Source organism: Festucalex cinctus, chromosome 3 (assembly GCF_051991245.1).
Source record: "Festucalex cinctus isolate MCC-2025b chromosome 3, RoL_Fcin_1.0, whole genome shotgun sequence".
In the NCBI taxonomy this organism is placed as follows: domain Eukaryota; kingdom Metazoa; phylum Chordata; class Actinopteri; order Syngnathiformes; family Syngnathidae; genus Festucalex; species Festucalex cinctus.
In genome coordinates, this window is record NC_135413.1 from 21,873,136 (window position 1) to 21,894,589 (window position 21,454).

The 21,454-nt window shown below is 40.8% G+C and overlaps 2 protein-coding genes across 4 annotated transcripts in view; one reads left to right on the forward strand and one right to left on the reverse strand.

Moving 5' to 3' along the window:
- kcnc1b (potassium voltage-gated channel, Shaw-related subfamily, member 1b) lies at positions 1–15,866 on the forward strand. 3 transcript variants are annotated; one of them, XM_077516658.1, is made up of 4 exons: positions 5–1,287; positions 8,309–9,224; positions 10,241–10,414; positions 13,648–15,866. In XM_077516658.1, the coding sequence occupies exons 1-4, from the start codon at positions 721–723 to the stop codon at positions 13,755–13,757; spliced, it is 1,767 nt and encodes a 588-aa protein (XP_077372784.1). In that variant the 5' UTR covers positions 5–720; the 3' UTR covers positions 13,758–15,866. The 3 variants fall into 3 exon arrangements, with proteins under 3 accessions (XP_077372785.1, XP_077372784.1, XP_077372783.1); XM_077516657.1 differs by lacking the exon at positions 13,648–15,866 and adding an exon at positions 11,330–13,215; XM_077516659.1 differs by lacking the exons at positions 10,241–10,414; positions 13,648–15,866 and adding an exon at positions 11,305–13,215 and having other exon boundaries at positions 1–1,287; positions 8,309–9,202.
- Positions 15,862–21,454, reverse strand: part of sergef (secretion regulating guanine nucleotide exchange factor) — a 10,197-nt gene continuing 4,604 nt past the window's right edge. Inside the window, exons 10-11 of the mRNA XM_077516665.1 lie at positions 19,816–19,852; positions 15,862–17,154 (exon numbers count right to left, since the gene is read on the reverse strand). Of these exons, the coding sequence (XP_077372791.1) occupies positions 16,985–17,154; positions 19,816–19,852 (207 nt within the window). The 3' untranslated portion in view covers positions 15,862–16,984. The remainder of the gene's footprint in view (positions 17,155–19,815; positions 19,853–21,454) is intronic.

Genomic DNA, 21,454 nt, shown 5'->3' on the forward strand with positions numbered 1-21,454 from the left:
AAAAACAGACAAAAGCTCCCTTTTGTTGTCGAGCAGATGCGCACAGAAGACACATCTCATCTTGACTCATCCGACTCTCCAACTATTCCAAACAAAACCAGTCAATGATGATCGCTGCACACTGTTGATAGCACGAAATTTCCATTCATCGTAGTGGACGCCTTCGACATGTTTTTTTTTCATTCATTGTTTTGTGAGGGCGGATCTCGTGCATGCACACCTCCTTAATTAAGTGACGAGGGGGAAATTAGGCACCGTGAAGCGCCGTAATCGGAGAGCACTAATTCGGCTGCATCACTGGGCACGCTCTTCCCCGATCTCGGATATTGATGCTTGGAGAGAAGAGGAGGAGAGGAGAGGGAGACGTGTCGGTGGTGCTGAGACAAAGAGCTGCATAGGCTGCTGCTGCGCGTCGGTGTGAAGGAGGCGCGTCCGGAGGTGGGAACTGAACACCAGGAGGACCACAAGCAGCAGGGCAGGCGCTGTCCGCTCAGCCCCAGCAGTCACCTTGACTTATGAGCAAATACAAGGTGAAGAACTCTGTGTTAGTTCTGGCGACGATGTGACGCCCATTTTGGATCTCGTCAGTGTCCGCATCCCCCGAAGCGCGCCGCCTGACGCGCGTCGCTTTTGTTTCCCGCGGCGGGGAGACGACAGGTGGCTCACCTTTGCCGCCATGACGAGGGGAACTTGGCCGAGCGATGTTTATTAAGGGACGCGATGGGCCTGAGCGACGACAAGGATCGCATCGTGATCAACGTGGGAGGGATCCGGCACCAGACGTACCGCAGCACCCTTCGCACCCTGCCCGGCACCCGCCTGTCGTGGCTGGCCGAGCCCGACGCTCCCAACCACTTTGACTATGACGCCAAAATCGAGGAGTTCTTTTTCGACCGCCACCCGGGCGTCTTCGCGCACATCCTCAACTATTACAGGACAGGTAAGCTGCACTGCCCGGCCGATGTGTGCGGGCCGCTCTACGAGGAGGAGTTGGCGTTCTGGGGCATCGACGAGACGGACGTGGAGCCGTGCTGCTGGATGACCTATCGCCAGCACCGGGAGGCGGAGGAGGCCCTTGATAGTTTCGGCGGCGGGGGGCTGCTGGATCTGGGCAACGACGATGCCGAGCCCGAGCAGGAGCACGGGGGGGAGGACGACGTGGACGAGATGACGAGGAGGCTGGCGCACGGAGACTCTCCTGACGCCCGGAGCGGCACTTTGTGGAGCCGCTGGCAGAAGCGCGTTTGGGCTCTGTTTGAGGACCCCTACTCCTCCAAATATGCAAGGGTGAGTTGCTTGCATGTCTCTATTTTTGAACGACTGGGGGCCATAAGGCGCTTGATGACCTTGAATTTCATCTCCCAATGCATGGATGGGACGCAAAATCAAAAATCTAGCGGGCCAGAGGAACAACATAACTCTTTTGCTAACATCACGAAAACTATGTCTACCATCATAGACAAAATAACTGCTGATACATTCTGAAACTTCACACCTGCAATGTAAATTTTCAAGAACGTGCACCAATGCAGATACAAATATTTATATTCAACACTTGTTGCTAGGCAGAGTTCATAGGGCTCACCCCAGGATGCCGTTCAACTGACAAGCAAGTCGCTGATAGTGCTCTGCCCTGGACAGAAAACCAATAGGAATAGGAAGTTGATCAGAAATGCGCTCAAGCAGTGGTGTCATGACAACGGTATACCATGAGAGATAATCGGGTCGCGGGAAATTATCCAGTGTAACTTAATTTGTCAAGGAAATTATGTATTCATTACATGTATATCGTGACAGGTAGAACAATCAAATGGTCTTCCATTAGATGGAAGCTGGTACCACCTGTTGCATGCTTTATGTGAGTAAATTATTTTTTTTGTTCAATTAAAAAAAAAACTAGGTTCCTCACCTAGGAGATCAATTTGTGAGTAGATTGAAATGACATCATCATTATTTCAGTATATGTGCTTGTCAGTTTAAAATTATGAGCACAACTGTATAGAACACCATTAATTAGTTGGCAGAAAGACACAGTTTTGCTCACTATAGCCACTTTGTGATGTTTTTAGTCAGTGGTTGTTACCAATGTACCAAGGGAACATTGCACTAGAGGACTTGAAATGCATGCAGACAACAACGATTTATTCCACCAAGCATCCTCCATTTGTTTCTGACAGTGGTGAAATTGCTGAACAACCGTTCCGATAATATGACTAGAGCAAATGTCTTTTGAATAACATTGAATCAATTTTTTTTAATATCGCATTATTCCGCTCATGTCAGTTTAAAATATTCCGAGTAAAATGTTCTCATTTCTTATCCATCCCTATCTTTCAATTCAATCACCACTTCATGTAAAATAAAAACTAGATATCATTAAGGAAAACAAAGCTGCCTCTGCTATAGAGTCGCTGCAGCTCATATGAGGAAAAATTCGGAATGATCTTTCCGGGGTACAAGTTTCCCTGGGTAGATTGACTGACTAAATGGGTCAACAACACATGAGGGAAGCAAATCTTTAGCACCAGGCAACAACATTTCAGTGGCAAGCCTCCAGACTCAATCAGGTTGCTGGAGGAGGTGACATTTTTGGTCCTTGCTTTTGGGCATTTTTCCCATTTGAGGTGCTAAAAACTGACAATTACTTTACATCTCCACATGTATTTTTTTTTAATTTTTTTTGACAAGTGTCCTCCTCTGAAGCCTGCTGCGATGCATGCTGCTTGAGCAGCTGCAGCAGCCTGATTAGCAGGCTCCCCCATCCAGCGGTAGCCAACTGGATCTGCTCTCTTTCGCTCTTGTACAGTGGATATAAAAAGTCTACACACCCCTGTGTGCCAGATTTTTTTGTGGTATAAAAATGAGACCAAGATAAATCATTTAAAACCTTCTTAAATGATTTATAACCTAAAATATAAAATAATGATTTATTTATTTATTTATTTATTTATTTATTTAGTCTGTTTGGTCTCACTAGACTAAACAAAGTAAAATTTCCACATGGAAGAGAGTAAACTAAGAAATAATAATTAAAAATAAAAGTCACTCAAGGGTTGAGAACAAACGCACAATTTCAGGTTGGGAGACAGCCAATTGCATTTGCCACATGCAAATAATGATAGGTACTGTTGATCTACCACTCTGCACTAGAAAGCTACGTAACAAAGTTGAAACTTTGCACTTTGAAAAATATTTTTTGTTGTTGCATTTAATTTATGACCGAAAATGTCTGAACTTTATATTTTATGCTCTATAAATATGTGTAGGCTACTGTGCCTGCTTTGTTTACATTATTTTATATTGCATCACTACTGGATTTATTTGTGACATTCATTCATGTTACTTACAAATAAAGTGTGAAAATATAAGCAAAGTATGTTGTATGATTTTTCATGGAAGAACTGCAAATATATCTATATCTTGGTAGATCGTTATTGTGATATAAGATGGCCCATATCGTGATAAAAAATTTCCCATATCGCCCAGCGCTACCTTCTGGATATAAGCAAACAGTAGGAGTGGCATAGCTCAGGTGGTAGAGTGGTCTTCCAAGCTGAAGCCTGTGAGTTCGTTCCTCAACCATTGTGCAACCCCCCCCCCCCCCAAAAAAAACATAAAATAAATAAAATAAAATAGTAACATTTAGTCAAAATCTCTCCTTGCCAAATTATGTAGAAAATCTTGAATATATATATATTTTTTTTATGGTATAGGCAAATTCTCTCGTACACACCAAAAATACTTTGAGTAAAATTTAACATTTTATTCTCTTCCAAATGTAAGTTTTACTCTTTTTAGATTGGCATCAAATAGACTCTTATTAGAGTCAAATTTACTTTATGTAATTTATAAGTTCAAGTTCAAGCTAAAAAACAAAACAAAAAATAAACTGCTGCAAAGTAGGCTTTTCCTGACTTTTTTTTTTCTTTCACCTGGAACTGGGGGCATAAACAGTAGTGGGAATTATGAACCGTTCCAAATAGAAGTCAGTGTTAGCACAAATCCCTCAGTCTTCCACTAGAAAGCAAAAAGCCTCACATTGATCATCTTTCAAGGATTACTTTGAAATCTCCCACCGCCAAGATGCACAGCACAGCACATCTTCTAGAACAAGGTTGGACAAAGCTCCACTAAGACAGGCAAGAAAATTAATTAGAACTGAGCCCCAGACTTAATTACAGACTCTATTCACAGTGGATACATCAGTGGAAAAGCCTTGTCACAGCACATCAGCGCGAGCTCGCCGTTTGCCGGCAATAGTGAGAGTTAACCAATAAGCAGCCCACGGTGTTCACCTGGCACCCTCCCCCACTGCTCGCATTGTTCCCAAGTGTCGCCCAGACACATCACACACAGGGCGGTGTGATGACATGAAGCGTTTGAAGGGTGCGATTGTTCGCAGGCCTGAGCAAGTAACTGGCGAACAGAGCAAAGAGGCTTCATCGCACTAATGACGGGTGACCGACAATGACCTCGACTTTGCCAAAAATAACAATGCATAATGGTCAGGGGAAGCGATTCAAACTTAGAGCTCAATAATAATAAAATCACTTGCCAAAAGCAATTACCTACGTTATAACATACTTTGTGCTGACAAAATACAAAGATAAACATTATTGCTTTAAACATTGGATGAGACTAACTCACCTCACCATTTGACATCAAACATTCATCAAAGTAATACGTTGATTGGACCGTTTGACTTTTGAATTATGCATGATCTGATTATGTTAGAGATTAGATATTCCCAAGGTATTTTTTTGTAATCACATTACGACGTGCCTGCGTGGCCTGGATTGCTTTTTGGAGGTTGTAGTTTACACGCTATTGTATTGGCATTTTATTGTAGGGAGTTATTTTGTGCACAACACATCGTAGAGGAGGCGTATTGCACAGCAACATTATGCAATGCATCACAACAAAAGCACACGCTCTGTTCGCTCAACAATGTCTGTAAGCAAACTGAATACAATGAGGCTTGTGTGTGTCACTTCTTAAAAATAACAGTAAAGACCAAAGTCTGTTAACTTAAAGGGGACGTCAACCCCAAAATGTTTACATTAAAATGTTGTGTGTCCCCACTAGTCAAAACTTGACATTTTGATTAATACTGTATTTGTGGAACATGAGTAAAGCAGCAAAATCAACCCGTTTTTATCCATCTTAAGGGGCGGCCGTTTTGCTACTTGCTGTCGACTGAAAATGACATCACAGTTGCTCAGGTAATGACCAATGACGGCTCAGCTTGTGAATGTCACATGACCAAACTCAGAAAACAGGTGAGCCATGATTGGTCGTTACCTGAACAACTGTAATGTCATTTTCAGTCGACACTCTACCCATTTTTATCCATCTAAGGTGGCGGCCATTTTGCCACTTACTGTCGACTGAAAATGACGTCACAGTTGCTCAGGTAACAGCCAATCACGACTCAGCTTGTAAACGTCACATGATCAAACTCAGAAAACGGGTGAGCCATGATTGGTTGTTGCCTGAGCAACTGCGATGTCATTTTCAATTGACAATAAGTGGCAAAATGGCCGCCCCCTGAGATGGATAAAAACTGTAAGATTTTGATGCTTAAGTCATATTCTACAAATGCAATATTAATCCTAATGGCATGTTCAGACTAGTGGGGGCTCATAGAACATTTTATTGTAAAGAACATTTGCATCTTATGCATCTTACTCGAATCACTTCAACATAATGAGTAATTATAGTTTTGGTAGTAAATTGTAGCACTTCGGGGACAAAATACATCATTTTGAGCATGCGTGGTTATGTGTGTGGTGTTTGTTACCGCAGAGCTCACCTTTTATTTTAGAGTGCGTGGCTGCGGGGGTTTGTGTATGTGCACAAAGCTTGCAGAGGCGTTATGCAGCGCTAAACATTCCGTACTATGGGCTGTGTTCACGTTTCATTTGACATTTGCATGGTTAAACGTGATGCTGAAGCTATCGAAAGGGAAGACTGAAGTCATTGCGCTGGAGTCACGTCAACAATAACGCTTACTTGGACAGGAAGCAGACGTTCATAAGCAAACAATTTCCTCGGCGCAATTCAAACAATTGCCACTGACGACTTGCTGTAATGAGGGCCTGCTTTCCATCTCAGCCTGCATGAATGGACTCGAATGACCGAGATGCTGTTTTTCCCTTTGCTCTGTGGAATATACGATTCTCTCCTGCCTAGACATGCCCGGTTCCATTGTCCCTCCCTCATTCATTCATCACTCCACCCAGCCTCTTAACAAGGCTGTGCATTAGCGTGAGCGAGCACTTACCCCACTAAATCCAAACGGATACAAATTTGGTGATTTCATAGAGTGATAACAGATCTCACGGCCCCATTTCTCAGTGCATCGACTGATCTACTGGTGGCACGCTTCCAGCTGTTTTCCCCAACTCGCAGGCATGGTAACACATACTGTAATCCAGTATGATCAGAGGATAGCGCAAGGACAGGGCTGCGATCAATACCCAGGAGAGCATACTATATCAGTTACACCTACATATGTAGCACGTATCAAAAATATCAGAGGCTAAATGTGATGAAATGCGATCGTCAGATCAATGCCGATGAAAGGTAAAGCACTCTACGGTCATCAGGGATGATGTCGGTTCGTCATTCTATAAAAGTGGACCTCATCCTAATCAGCCTCAGCCCACCATGATACCCACGAGCTGATTATCTGGTCCAGGGGTCTGCAACCTTCGGCTCTGGAATGTGGCTCTTTAGTCTCTCTCCTGTGGCTCCCTGTAGCGCTCTAAAAAAAATTGTCGAAATTAATATTTTTGTATACATATTTATTTGTATTTTTTAGTTACAATATTATTCAAATTAATTAACTTGGATAAAAAAAAAAAAAAAAAAGAATAATTAAATATTCCAAAAAAATGTCGAGTCCAAACTTTGTTAAAGGTGATTTTTTATTTTTATTTTATTTTTTTAAAGTTTTAAGAAGTTGTTTTTTTTGTTCTTTTTTTAATTACTTAAAAATGTCCAATAAGTGATCATAGCATGTCCAAAAAGGAAGAGGAAAAGCAGAAATCTACCATAAAATGTCCATGAAATTACAAAAATGTCAGAGAACTGAATAAAATGTCAGCGAACTCAATAATAATAATAATAATAATAATAAATAAAAATAAAAAAATAAAAAAGAAAATGTTTAAAAAGTAACGTAAACTGTCCAAAATGAAAAGAAAGTCAGAACATTACCATAAAATAGAGAGAGAAAAAAGGTCAGAAAATTATTATTATTATTATTATTATTAATATTACCGCATCAGATTTATATGCACTTTTCTAGACACTCAAAGACGCTTTACAATGGAATTTATTATTATTATTATTATTATTATTGTTTAAAAGAAAACATTCAAAAGTAACTATAAAAGAAGAAGTCCAGAAAATTACCATAAAATGTCCACAAATTTGCCAGAAATGTCATAAATTTGCTGGCAAAAAAAGGTAGAAAAAATGTCAAATAAAATGTCCAAAAAAGAAAGAAGACAGGCAGAAAACGACCATAATGTTATGTCCATAAAATTGTCAAAAATGTCAAAAATTTAACAGGAAGGCAGAAAAGTGTAAACATTTACGAAAAACAATATGAAAAATTACACACACAAAAAATACAAAAACTAAAGACGAAAGGTAAAAGAAAATGAAATTCAAAGTATTGGATGCTGCATATTTTTGTGTTGTGGTGCAGCTTTAATTGGCTCATAATAACTCTTACCACACTGTTTCTTTCAACACAATCTTCAAATGTTTTGCGGCTCCAGACATGTTTTTTTTTTTCTAATGATTTTATTTACATTTTTGGTTATTTATATGACCTATAATGGCTCTTTTGACAGGTAATGTTGCTGATCCCCTGACCTTGAGTTTTGAAAGACCTGCTGTAACTATGGTACTGAATACAAGAGCTCCAGTTTACATGTATTCGTAAATGTCTTGTATGTTACTGCTGACGAAGCTTGCGAAACTTTGCATGGAGCGCATGCTTGAAAATGCCGTGACCTTGAGATGGAGCAGCGGGAGGAGGGGTGTGCGAGTGTTGAGCTCGCATTGATTGTTTCCATTTAATGGAATCAAGACGCGGAGCACAGGACCGTCACTGTCACTAAAGCAGATGCCGATGTCTACGATTAAATTGCATTGCTAAGAACGAATGCCTGGGGTTGATTACATTGTGTGTATTACCGTAGCTCACTCTCTGTCCTTTTTCACCCTCTACCCCCCCTCCCTCCCATCTCTCTCTTTCCATTGCCTTCTCCTCACTCTCCAATTTCCCACTCAGTGGGTGGCTCTGGCCTCGCTGTTCTTTATCCTGGTTTCCATCACCACGTTTTGTCTGGAGACCCACGAGGCCTTCAACCCCATCATCAACCGCACCGATGTGGAACTGGTGGACAACATCACGGTGGTGCACACCTACCAGGAACCCGAGACAGCGGCCTACCTCACCTACATTGAAGGCGTTTGCGTGGTGTGGTTCACGTTTGAATTCTTAATGCGAATAACTTTCTGTCCAAACAAATTTGACTTCATCCGGAACGCCCTGAACATAATCGACTTTGTGGCCATCCTGCCCTTCTACCTGGAGGTGGGTCTAAGCGGGCTCTCTTCAAAGGCAGCTAAGGATGTGCTGGGTTTCCTCCGAGTGGTCCGCTTCGTCAGGATCCTGCGTATCTTCAAGCTCACGCGCCACTTTGTGGGTCTGCGGGTGCTGGGCCACACGCTGAGAGCCAGCACCAACGAGTTCCTCCTCCTAATCATCTTCCTCGCCCTGGGCGTCCTCATCTTCGCCACAATGATCTACTACGCGGAACGGATCGGCGCAAACCCCAACGACCCCCGAGCTAGCGAGCACACGCATTTCAAGAACATCCCGATCGGATTCTGGTGGGCCGTGGTGACCATGACGACCCTCGGCTACGGCGACATGTACCCTCAGACCACCTCGGGTATGCTGGTGGGAGCCTTGTGCGCCCTGGCGGGCGTGCTAACCATCGCCATGCCTGTCCCTGTGATTGTCAACAACTTTGGAATGTATTACTCCCTGGCCATGGCGAAACAGAAATTACCAAAGAAAAAAAATAGACACATCCCACGGGCACCTCAACCCGGTTCTCCGAATTTCTGTAAATCAAGCATCAGCTCGCAACACCAGAGCCCTGTGGTCCACGACGACGTTTTTGAGATCAAGTTTCAAGGTAGACTAAAGCTCTTTATATATATATAACTAAAACATTCCCCGATGCCTTGTTGACTCATCAGTTTGTTGGCCTGAAAAAACACATTTCACCATTCAGCTGTTTCTCTCTTCCCACATTTCAGTCAGCTGATGAGTCAGGCATGAGATTAAACAGCAGACTTTCCCAGCACACGATCAATAAAATACATGATTTCTAACTGAATGGAGAGAAATTGAGATTTAGGCAACTCATTAGTAGTTTTGCATTTGACTGTTCACAACTTCATTCACAATTATTTTTTAGGGAAAAACAAAGTGTCTGTTATCCTTATGTCTTTGCAATGTAAAGGGGGAAGTCAACCTTAAACATTTTTGACAATATGAAGGTGTGTTTTCGTCGTACTGGAACTAGAACTACTTCCTGCTTCCGTGCCTAAGAATCATGGGATTGTAGTCTTACTAGCCTAAGGCTGTGGTTGCCAGTCAGACCCAACGCAAACTGAGCTTTTCTAGCGGCATAATTCCAATGTTACAAAAGCGCAGCAGATGTTACGTGCTATGTCTTATTTACAGCTGTTATAATTTCAACTAAGATTGAGTTAGCATTAGCCGAAGCAATAACACAGCCGTACTGGCTAGCAATTCAATTTGTTATGAATAGTTCCTGGTGAGAATTTATTGGAGGCTATATTTGATTTTCAGCGAAACTGTAGCATCCTGATTTTTAAATTTTAAAATCTGGTCACCCTAGCCTTTCCCCTATATATCGCATAATCCTACAAACTGGCAAACAAACTGCAATCCAAACAGTGGGCTACCTCTTTCACTTACATTTTTACCTTGGTAAATATACAGAGCCCTGATGTGCACACAAACCTTAGAAGGACAAATTGCAAGGCAAACATTACGCAGCGGTTACAAATTGCACCAATTAGTCCACATGTAGAGCCACAGTATGGAGAAAATAAAAAAGATGTATTTCCTCCCTCCGCTATGTGCTCTTTTATTTGTTGTTTGATCTTGTTGTATGTAAAGATTCCAAGCTGAACGGTGAGGCTGCGAACGCTGCCCTAGCAAACGAGGACTGCCCTCACATCGACCAGGCCATATCTCCCGAGGAAATCTTCAGCCCCAGCGAAAGAGAGCGGCCCTGCTTCCTGGTCACCACGGCCGAGCGGCCCAACCACACAGGGGGCAGAGTGAGGAGGGGTACGTACAGTAACAGCCAATCACAGGCCCCTGTAAGATACTGACACACTCTAAGGCCCTAGACAGGACATGCCCCCCCAACCCCCTTTCCCCCCTTCCCTTTCTTTACAGAGTGTTATTACTCACAAACACGCTCACACACACAAAAAAACAAAACAAAAAAAAAACACTCGCACAGCTGCAAACCTTAATGTGACACCTTCACAGCCGCTGCTTCTTCTCAATTATTCCCTCGGGAATTGTACATATTCCAAGTTTAGGCCAAGCACAATCGCCACAAAATGTCAATAATAGTTGTCTACATCTACATAATATATTTTTTGATACCATACATAATGTAACACCCCTATTTATTAACCAGTAAGAAAAAAATATTTTGGAGATTTATATGATCTAGCAAATATATTGATGTGCTTTGTGTGTACCATGTATGTGTTTTTAATGATAAATACCATGTGGGATCCTGACTTTGAGTACATTGCTCTTGGCCATAATGGTGCATGAAGTGTCTTGCTGATGGGTGCTATCAGAATGGTGAAGGAGCACAACACAATTGGAGATTTTTTTTTTTTTTTTTACACAAAAGCTACGATTGTGTAGCTGCGCGTCACAAAAACGAAGCAGTAGCTGTACATTCCCTACCTGAGGTGCCTACCTTTTTATAGTGTTCTACTCCGAACCATTCCAGTACCACCCAGTGCATGCCCGTGTACTCCGGATGCACTCAATGCATGGAGAAATCTGATCTGTCTCAAGTGTGTGTTGACCTCTCTTTGGAGACAAAAACAAGAAAGCAACAGGTGTAGTATTACCAACGAGGAGCACAATAATAATATTTAAAACAAAACAGCAACACTCATGTCATGGATCCAGTGCTGCAGTGTACTCAGAACGTTCTCTGTTTTTCAACTGAAGGTTATGAAAAGCCTTGGAGCCTTAACAGCATGTCTGGCATGAGCGGGGATGCCTCTGGAGTGTCCTCAGTGTCCGCCCTGCCCTGCAGCCCACCCTGTCTAATGCAGCACTCACATTCTCCCATCCCATCCATTATGTAGCATGGTTGAGTAGCAGATACAGTGGCATCGGAAGGCCAGTCCACACTCCTCCTCGTTTCCTTTTCTGTCATTTTTTTTTTTTTTGTTCCTTTTTGACACTTTCCTTCTTTCTCATTTTGATTTCCCTTCTCCTGGAAAACTGTATCTCAACTGTTCTGATAATACAGCTTCCCAAGGGTTCTCCTTGGGGGTGTCATCATATCCTAGACTAGAAGTCACATTTGACGAGACGCCACACGTGCATGGGTCACCTCAGTTGCTGACAAAGCGCCGTTCTACAGGCTAACCGCATCTGTTTTCCCTATGTTGACTTCATTGCCTGTTGCTCTGTTGCTTTCGATCTCGCATATTTTTCTGACAACTTTTTTTTATTTTTTTTTATTCTCATCTGCTTTTGACAATTCTGTGAAAGAAACTTTCATAAGATGTAACATTATGCTGGACATTAACAACACATTGCTTTCAAAACATATAAAAAAAAAATGTATCATTGCCAGGTGTTAAGGAAACTCCTCTTAAGCGCTTTGTATGTTGCAAAGTGGAGACGTTACAATTCTGAAAGCGCAAACCAGCCAATGCTGTTGGAGTGGCCACATTCAGGAAAAAGGGAAAAAAAGAAAAAAAACACAAGCAAGATGATGCCCATGGAGATGATGACAATTCCTATGATGCTAGTGATGAATAATGTCAACAGAAGTAAAACTGTTTGGTCCTTTGCATGAACTGCATGAGAAATTATGTTCTACAAGAAGCTAACTGTATTACAGTACCTGTAAGAGAAAACATTGTCTTTCAAAAGCATCGAAAAGCTTTGCCATTTTTATGCATTTCTGAGACAGCTTTACAAGAGACTCAGACAGTCATAGCAAGATTTTTTATGTAGCTGCCATTCTTTGCCTTTCCCCACTATATCATCAATTTCCTTGTATTCATTTGACAACACAAATTATTTCATTGGAAGCATTTGATACTTCCTTTTTTTAAACAAATATATCCACCGATAGTTAGGACCTTTTTTAAAACAAAAATTGTCTGCTGCAACCGCTGTTATGGCAAAGACGCAGAAATCAAGGCAAGAATTATGTACGACAATGGTGCCTTTGTACTAGGTGAGGCAAAGTAAAAACATATTTTTGACACAATACAACTTTGTTGTAGCATAAATGCATTTAAAAGCCTCTTATGATTTCATTTTACAACACACAGCTTAATCGCAGGAAATATGACCATTTTGGTTATTATGTTAGCAAATGAACAATCAGTTATATGAAGCACATAAAAATAATCTAGGGCCACTCCAAAACATACAGTATATATACATCTGGTTAGAATAAATTGCAAGAGGAGAGCAGTTGACATAATAATTTGAACACATGTCCCAATAATTATACACAATCTTTTCAAGGCACTTTAAAAGTTTTTATGTTGACCAATCAGAAATTTGACAAATTTTCTAGAATATATAAGTGTACGAGTATGTTCAATCTGAATGAGCACAGTTTTACATTTTAAGTCATGTCTTTTGTGGTGATTAATGGACGTTATATATTACGAAAAAAAAAATTGTGAAGTTTTTTTTTTTTTTGTGAAGAGATGCAGGTGGGGGGAAAAAAATACAAAACACTTTGGGATGTGGGTCTTCTTGGGGAAAGGTAAATGCATGTATTTTCCATTTATGCAACAGAAAAGTATTCAAATAAAAATATGTACAGATAAGTCCTTGCATGAAATAAATTTTGTACTCAATGAGCGTTTAGACTCCATTTTTCTTCAACAGCACATGCATACACATCTTTTGCTTTTGTCGATACGACGAAAAACAAAACAAGGGGGAGCCGACGGTGAGAGCATGACAAACTATCCGCATGACAATGACTTGAAAAGTGTACCTCAAACCTGCAACGGGCCGCATGATCGGGCATGTTGATTAACCGACTCTTGAGTCCGGACCAGACAATACATCTTTGTCTGATGCCTTGGCTACGCATGGGAATACACATGGTAAACCTGCCTTTACCATGAGCGACTAACGGAGCACATTTTCTTTACCCCCTCAAGTGTCATTTCACCTCTCCCTGTGCCGCAGAGGTATCAGCCATCACCATCACCTCCAACATAAAACATATTTGGTGTAATAATTTATTTTCATTATTGTTTTTTTTTTTTATATGTTTATAGAGACCCAGAGACAGCACCGGAGCAGACAACCAACTGAGTCAGTTTGTGTTATGAACCATGGTGTACCGACCACTATGTGTATGACCCATAATGGCCCCTCACCCACCTGATAGTGCAGTAGCATTGTTGTGTGTATTACTTAGTACTTTTAAATGGGTGTGAAAGTGGCAACCTGAACATCACAAACTCAGCATAGATGTAGCACTGAGGACGTTTTGTTGTCAAGCCTTATGTAGCTATTAAGTATCTGTGACTGGTTACTGTGTTGTAATCTGTGTGCCTATTTTCCGTGTGTGCCAGTGCTGTAAATATGCTTTTTTTTTGTGTGTGCGTGTGTGCTAATGTTGTGTGTACCAACGTTTTGGAGTGATCATCAAATATTTGTGTGCTTCTTGTGTTCAAAGACAAAACTGGTTGCTCTGATTTGAAATCACCTTCCCCTGTCATGCCAAATTAACTTTGCACAGGCATTCAAGCTCACCTCTTTTTTAGACTTTTGCACTTTTTTGCACCACTGAACATTCCTTTGATGAGTCTGTTCGCAAACATCCACAAATTTGTCATACTTGAACTCCATCTTGTATTTTTGAGGCATTAAATGGTCAAATGTGCTGTTAAGAATTTACAGAAAAATAGTCAAGGACTTCCTGCTTGTTCGGTTTCTCTACTCATGTGAAGATAGTCAACACTAACCTAAATAATGAAGGATACATTTTAATGGCCCTTCATTTTCAGTTGACAATCAAGTACAATTGGGATATAGTTCAAATTAGTAATACCTGTACTTGCAGGTGCCAAAACACTGTAATACACTGTATGGGACAAGTGCCTCTTTCATACAAATTCTTACCAATCAGTTGTATACCGGTAATTTAATTTTAATCAGTCAATAGCAGCTGTTAGACTAACATCAGCATAGAGCTCAGACAACACACAGACAGTTCATATATAAAGTCAACACATCCTGTAAATGAACAAATTTGGGAGGTGGACGATGTAATCAAATTATTTAGAAGAAAAACAATCTCATCTTTTACAAAAAACTGCAAAATACATAAATGAAAATGTGCACTATTTCATTTTATAATGTAAAATATTTGTGCATCAACTTACAATAATACAGCCAGCACTTTGAGAATATTTATTTATTTTTTTACTTAGGGGGGGAAACTGTGCATAGAAATAATCCATTCAAAACATCTGTCAACACTAGAAAAACTTTATTACTTCTAATTAATGTTTTGTTCATTTTTTGGAACCACCTAACACTGTCTCACAATCAGGGTCCGACATAAAAAGCAGCGCAAAGGACCAATGTTATTATTACTACTACTACTACATTATTATAAAAATTCAATATTTTTAGTTTCTGTTAGTTCCTGTACTATATCGCTGGCTTCAGGTGGTAACCTCTGTCCTAAATTTGGTAAACTGTACATTTTTTCCACAAATCTTTTATATTGGTCAATCCAGACATGTTATTTTTGTGTGCTAGTGATGTTTTTTTTAAATCGCTCAACAACAACAACATACTGTTGTTTTGTTTTTTTTGTTTTTTTTTGTAGTGTGTGTGTGTGTGTGTGTGTGGGGTCGCTTGAAAAATCAAAACTTATCTTGGAGATATGAGGGCTCCACCTGACACCAGAAGTTAATTGCATACTTTTGTTTTTATATTTTAAACGTAGTTTTAAATGATCCAATCTTCGTTAAATGTTATTTTACAGCAGAATGTTGACTTTATATATGCGATTAGGACCCCAGTGTGGATCAGTATGGCAATGAGCATCATAACAAGTAGATACCAACTATGATAGCCATGTTCGAAGCGCAGCTTTCATTGTTTGGAAAAGTTGAAAATGTAAGGGACCAACTTTCTAACAAACGAACAATTACACTGCCAACCAAACACTGGGAACTGTGTGCTTGTCACTGTCTGACAAATAATGAAACATCAGCAATGTTATGATTAAAAACACTCAAAACATTCATAAAATATACGAGGCAAGGAATGTGTGACATTGAGTGAGATTTAAGGAGTGTGTGAGTGTGTGTGTGTTTTGAACACCGTGTATTTTGTGGCTAGTTATCTTAGTCGGGTGTTCAGTGGTAGTTTTGATTGGTTTGTTGGTTCAGGGTTTTTGGTGTCTTTTCTGAACAATACAGTTCAGACTTGTACAACAAATAGTGTTAAATAAATTTAAAAAAAATAACAAATGAGATTTTCAGGGGGTGTTCGTTTATTATTTTCAAAATGTTGCTAAAACTTGCTGTACATAATAGCATAAAAATATCTAAATGAAAACAGTAAGAAATAAAAATCAAGTAAAAATAAAATAATAAAACATTACACATGGGCCCATTGCCCTTCACCTGCATGTGGCCATCAAGTACTGCACTGCAGATGTCTGCATCACTTATAAATATGCAAGCTGGGTGACATGCAGCAGGCAAACTTCCCCAAGTGGAATTAATGACATGTACTGTATGAAAGTAGCAATCAGATGATTCTTAAAGCGAAAGTCAACCTTAAACATTTCTTGCTAATATGTTATATGTGACCGCACTAGTCTAAACATGACATTCTGATTAATATGACATTTGTGGAATATGACTTGTGAAGCAAAATCCTGCCGGTGGCCATTTTGCCACTTGCTGTCGACTGATGATGACATCACAGTTGCTCAGGGCTCAGCCAACGACCAATCACAGCTCACCTGTTCTCTGAAGCTGAGCTATGATTGGTTGTTACCTGAGACCTGAGCAACTGTGATGACATTTTCACTCGACAAAGTGGCAAAATGGCCGCCTTCTGATATTGATAAAAACTGCTGGATTTTGCTGCTTAACTCAAATTCCACTAACACAATATTAACCAAAATACTATAGAACATAATTGTCAAGAATTTTTTTGGGGGGTTGACTTCCCTTTGATGTGACAGTTGCCAAAAAATATCCACGTGTGATAGTAAATCGAAAGATGAAAAGAGATATTCACTATCTGCATCCGAGTTTGAATATTTCCTAATGTTCAAGACCGCGGCTATAAAACAGTTAATACGAAAATATGACAGTTTCGCCCGATAGCCACGCCCATCCCTCACATTATCAACACCTTCATTCACTCGGGAGGGCCAACATGACGTAGAATGGCCGTGTCACGTAATGATATCGCCCTCGAGAATGGCCATCAAATTGACGGACTGACGAGATAAACGTCGACCTCATGTCCACAGACAACGAGGTATTTACGACATGCACATATTTTTTTTCCACTTATCTACCAAAAGAATGCTTCATTCATAAAATAATTCCATAATAGGAATTCAGGTCGAGTTTATCACTTGTCTTCACGCGTATTCCCGATACACACCGCCATAGAGTGTCCGGCCCCGCAGCCAATGACAAGAGGTCTGAGGCCGGGGACTGGTTGCGGCTCAAAGACGTCGGCCAGCGAGCCGTCTCCGCACATTCCGTGTTCGTTCCAGCCCCAGGAAAGGAGACGCTCCCCTGAGGAGGAGGAGAGGGATCAGGGGTCAGCGTAGCAACGCGTGAGGTAATATTAGCAGCCTTTGAAGCCGCAACGAAGAGAAAAAAAAATAATAATCAGAAAACAAACACGCACACATGCTGACATCCAGTCAGCGGGTAATAAAGCCTCCCTGCTCATCACAGCTGGACGACTTGTTAGTGTGGGTGTGGTCAGGGCTGCATCACCGAGGAGACACGTGCCATGGCAACACCGTTACCTAATAGGTTCCATTGCCATGGCAACAGAAGCGAGCTTGTTTTCTCAAGGGTAGCACATCCTCGAGCTCTCTCAATCTGGCTGTCGTGTGTCTTTCATGCTATCTATGTCTGTCCATCCGTCCGTCCGTCGACGACTTGGACGCGCGCACCGAAACATATGCGTTTGCCAGCGAGCAGACCAAGATGTCATGCCAGCAAGCTTATGTCAGTGTGACACAGTGCCAACGAGGGCTACGAACAGAAATGCGCCATCGAATGCATTTCCTTAAAAATGACTATTTGTTATTCAGTAACAAGTCGCAACTTGGAAGTGAATTTTCTCTTTGGAAGCATCATGCTCAATGGTTGGAGAGAGCCTTATTTTGGCGCTGTGCTTTATTCATGGACCCACTGACAGGAGCATACCGCACATCAGTTTCCATGGCAACAAAGTGCTGCACTTTCTGCACAACAAAAAAGGATTGGAATCAAGACGCTCAAACCAAAAGCAATTTCCTTCTCAACACATCCTGTTGATGATTTTCTGTTTGGTCGTCTAAATGTCAAATGATTAACACTTCGCACACAATTTTAGGCGCGGGAACAATGTTGTGTCATAAACGGAAATCTTTTCTCAGATTGGATAAAGAGGGTCTTTGGACCCTCTCCCACCTCGGACCGGGAATCTCATCGGTGAGGAGTTCTTCCTCAGGTGTAAATGTGGAGTGGCAGCAGCGGCAACAGATATCATAAGCAGCATGCATGCAGTGCTCTTGGTTGGTTTCCGCCTGACCTACTTGAGCACCAGAAATAGCAGCACTCAGGTCTCTCCTTCCAATCCTGTTTTGTTATTTCATTGCTCCTGCCGTCGCCATGCTTGAGACGGATGGAAGAAACGAGGGGAGCGCTCCAAATCTCTCTTCTGCATTCTCAGTCTGGAGCAGGAGTTGGCAAAGTAGAGCTTGTGGGCCCAGAACAATGTTTACTGCTTAAAAGCTAATTCACGCTATTCATTTGCTTCCATACCATTACGAGTATTCACTCTTTGAGTACTCACCCATAGAGAGTACCGATACCGCTCACACGTTTGATATATAACATTTCATTAATCACAACGGCAAAAAATACAAAGGTCTTTCTGTTTGACGCAGCTGATAATTTGTCGATGTATTAAGCTGCTGCAGTATAGCGCCAACTACTGATGAGGAGTATTTACTCAATGCCAAATTGCGTTTTTTTTCCCCCTCAAGTATTGATGGCTGGCATAGGCAGACTCCACGAGTAACCGATACCTTAAAAAAAAAAGACCGGTATTGGCACAAAACAGATAATCGCCCATCCATAAATAAGACATTCATCACCTCTTTCAGAAACTCCGATCATATATGAAACAGTCTCCTTGACCAAAAATGTATCCATTATGTAACCTGGTAAAAACAAACAAGCACAACCTGAAGTGTTGAATCTAGGAGTCAAAAAATGTAGCCGGAATTTTATGGTTCAGTTAATAAGTAATCAAAAAAAAAATTTTTTTAATAGGTTTCTATAGTCCAAAAGTGGCCATGGTAGAACCAAAATATCTAATTTTATGTAAACGATATATTATCATTTATGAATAACCTGGCCCACTGGGCTGTTTAAAAAGTCAAATGTGGACCTTGAGCACAAACGTTAGCCCATCCCTGCTCTAGAGCTTTGCGCAAACCGATACTGATGGTGTGTTTTGACAGCCTGTCTGAATAGCATACAACACAGCTTTTTAAAAATACCTGCATGTGCTTTGAAGGAACATTCTGCACGTGTTTCTTCCTCAGATGTATTTATACTCGCTCTGATGTAACAACTGGGTCAGTGTTCAAAATTTAATGTGAGAAAAATTTGACTTCTAAAAATTCTTCATCATGCAAGTTGGCGGCTGTAAGGCGGGGAAGGAAAAAGGCGCAAATCTTTGTATTAATGATGAGGAAGCACAAGAAGATTTGCTCTTGTGTGTCTCAAAGTCATACCCCTCTCTAAATCCTCCAACAGGAAAAAGTCACCTGAAAATCCGTGTGTGACTAATTCAGCTCATTTACAGGCCTGCTCTCATAATTGCATCTGTCAGTGATCTCCATCCTAGCGACGTGTAATTACCTCCTTCTGGAAAAGGCCACAGAATGATGAACTGACCTCAGAAATCTTCGGAAGCCAACAGAAGGATAAATGTCTCACAAGGATGTGTAATCTCTAACTTATTGCACAACTCCCCCAGTAAATCTTTGGTAAAACAAAGTGACTTATTTATGTCTTCTCTTTCTTGTTACAGACAGTTGTAATAATATGACACAATCACTTTAGCATTGTTTACAGTTGTGTGGCTTTTTCTGGCTTTTCCCCCTGGATCTTCCTAATATGACATCATCTCAGACACCATAAACACTCACATTAATGTACAGTACTCACCTACAATGGCAAGGTTATGCTCAGATCCACATGCAATCTGCAGGGAAGACGACAAGACATTAAAATGCATGCTGGAGGCTGACACTGAACTTTCACAAAGGACGTCATTGCCAAAGACTGCTGAGCCACCATACACAGCAGGCCAAGACAATAGTAAGTTTTACAGAAACAGTTTTAGATTGCATTAAAGAAAAACAGCAGCAACCTCTGTTAATGGCGAATTAATCTTTAAAAAGGGACAGGAAAATGAGCAGCAGTCTTATTATAACACAAAATTCCTGTGTAGCCAGGGGAGTTCATGTTAAGAACGAGTATGTCCTCACATTGCTGATTTATAGGCAATAACTTTTTATTCTGGAGGCTTTTCACTGTTCGTAACGACGACAGAAATTGGAAGTGACACCTACCAGCAAATGTACGGTATAAATCTCCACTTGAGTGGAAGCACAGAGGTCTCTAAGTGCTACTATACATGGCTATAGCTTTCTCCGCTTGCAATCAACATCTTGACTAATAGGGCTCTCTCTGCTTATTATCTGTGTCAGCTTCAGCATAGAAGAGTGGCAGGTAAACCCAACAACGGGCTATTATTTGCTATGCTCATATGCCTCATAAAAATGTGACAGCTAACTAAACATTGACTCTGTGGGTGTGTACGCACGTCACGCAGAGCCCCAGCGGACGAGGAGATTCATTGTCGACTCAGCAAATCCATCTTCACCTTTCGCTTTACGCACGAAAGGTGACGGCACAACGACATATGCTGACGCTGCTGCATCGATGATCCACGACACGCTGGATAAGAACGATCGCGAGTTCTCCCTTGGCCAACCTTGACATCTACTTTATTGGCAGCCCTCCCCTGTCATACAGCAACCATTTGGAATACAGGTTAACTGCCACAGTGCCATACAATGGCCCCATAAGGGAAAGGAAACCACTGACTGTGCAAGATATTAATGGTTCTCTCTCTTGTGGATGATAATGGAAACGTGTGCATGCTATTTATTGCCCATATAATGATGTATTTCATCAAAGTCTCTCATTCTCACTAGGTGAACTATGACGCATCCCATACTAAACAACTTTCAGCCTCCTTGTCTTCCATTTGTGGGTGTAGGATGCCTCCTGCTGGACTACTCAAGTACTACAAGATAAACACCAGGCTGGTGAAAATCTTTCGTCTTTCTATTGTGGCTCCCTGTGAATCTCTTAAAAAAATTAGGATAAATTAAAATTTACATGTTTTTATTTTTTAGATAAAATATTTTTAATTTAAGTAATGGATTATATTTTAAATGAAAAATTTAATATTTTTTTTAAAAAAATGTGAGACTCCAAATTTGTAAGTTGACAGAAAAGAGGGACTAATTCTCAAAAGAAAGAGGAAAAGCAGAAAATTACCATAAACTGGCTTTGGAATTACCAAAATGGCAATGAATTGAATAAGGCAGAAAACGTTCAAAACGTAGCCATTAAATGCAAAATAATAATAATAATAATGATAATAATAATAAAGTGTCCAAAAACAAAAGAAGAAATCCCAAAAATGACTATAAAATGTCCATAAAATTGCAAAAAAATGTCAGGAAAATTGATAGCAAAGATTTCAAAGAAATAGCCATAAAATGTCCAAAAA

Excerpts from the sequence above, each read along its gene's own strand:
- kcnc1b (XM_077516657.1), top strand. The coding sequence starts at position 721 with ATGGGCCTGAGCGACGACAAGGATCGCATCGTGATCAACGTGGGAGGG. Across the intron at positions 1,288-8,308 it reads ACTCCTCCAAATATGCAAGG|TGGGTGGCTCTGGCCTCGCT; the intron begins GTGAGTTGCTTG and ends TTTCCCACTCAG. Across the intron at positions 9,225-10,240 it reads TTTTGAGATCAAGTTTCAAG|ATTCCAAGCTGAACGGTGAG; the intron begins GTAGACTAAAGC and ends TTGTATGTAAAG.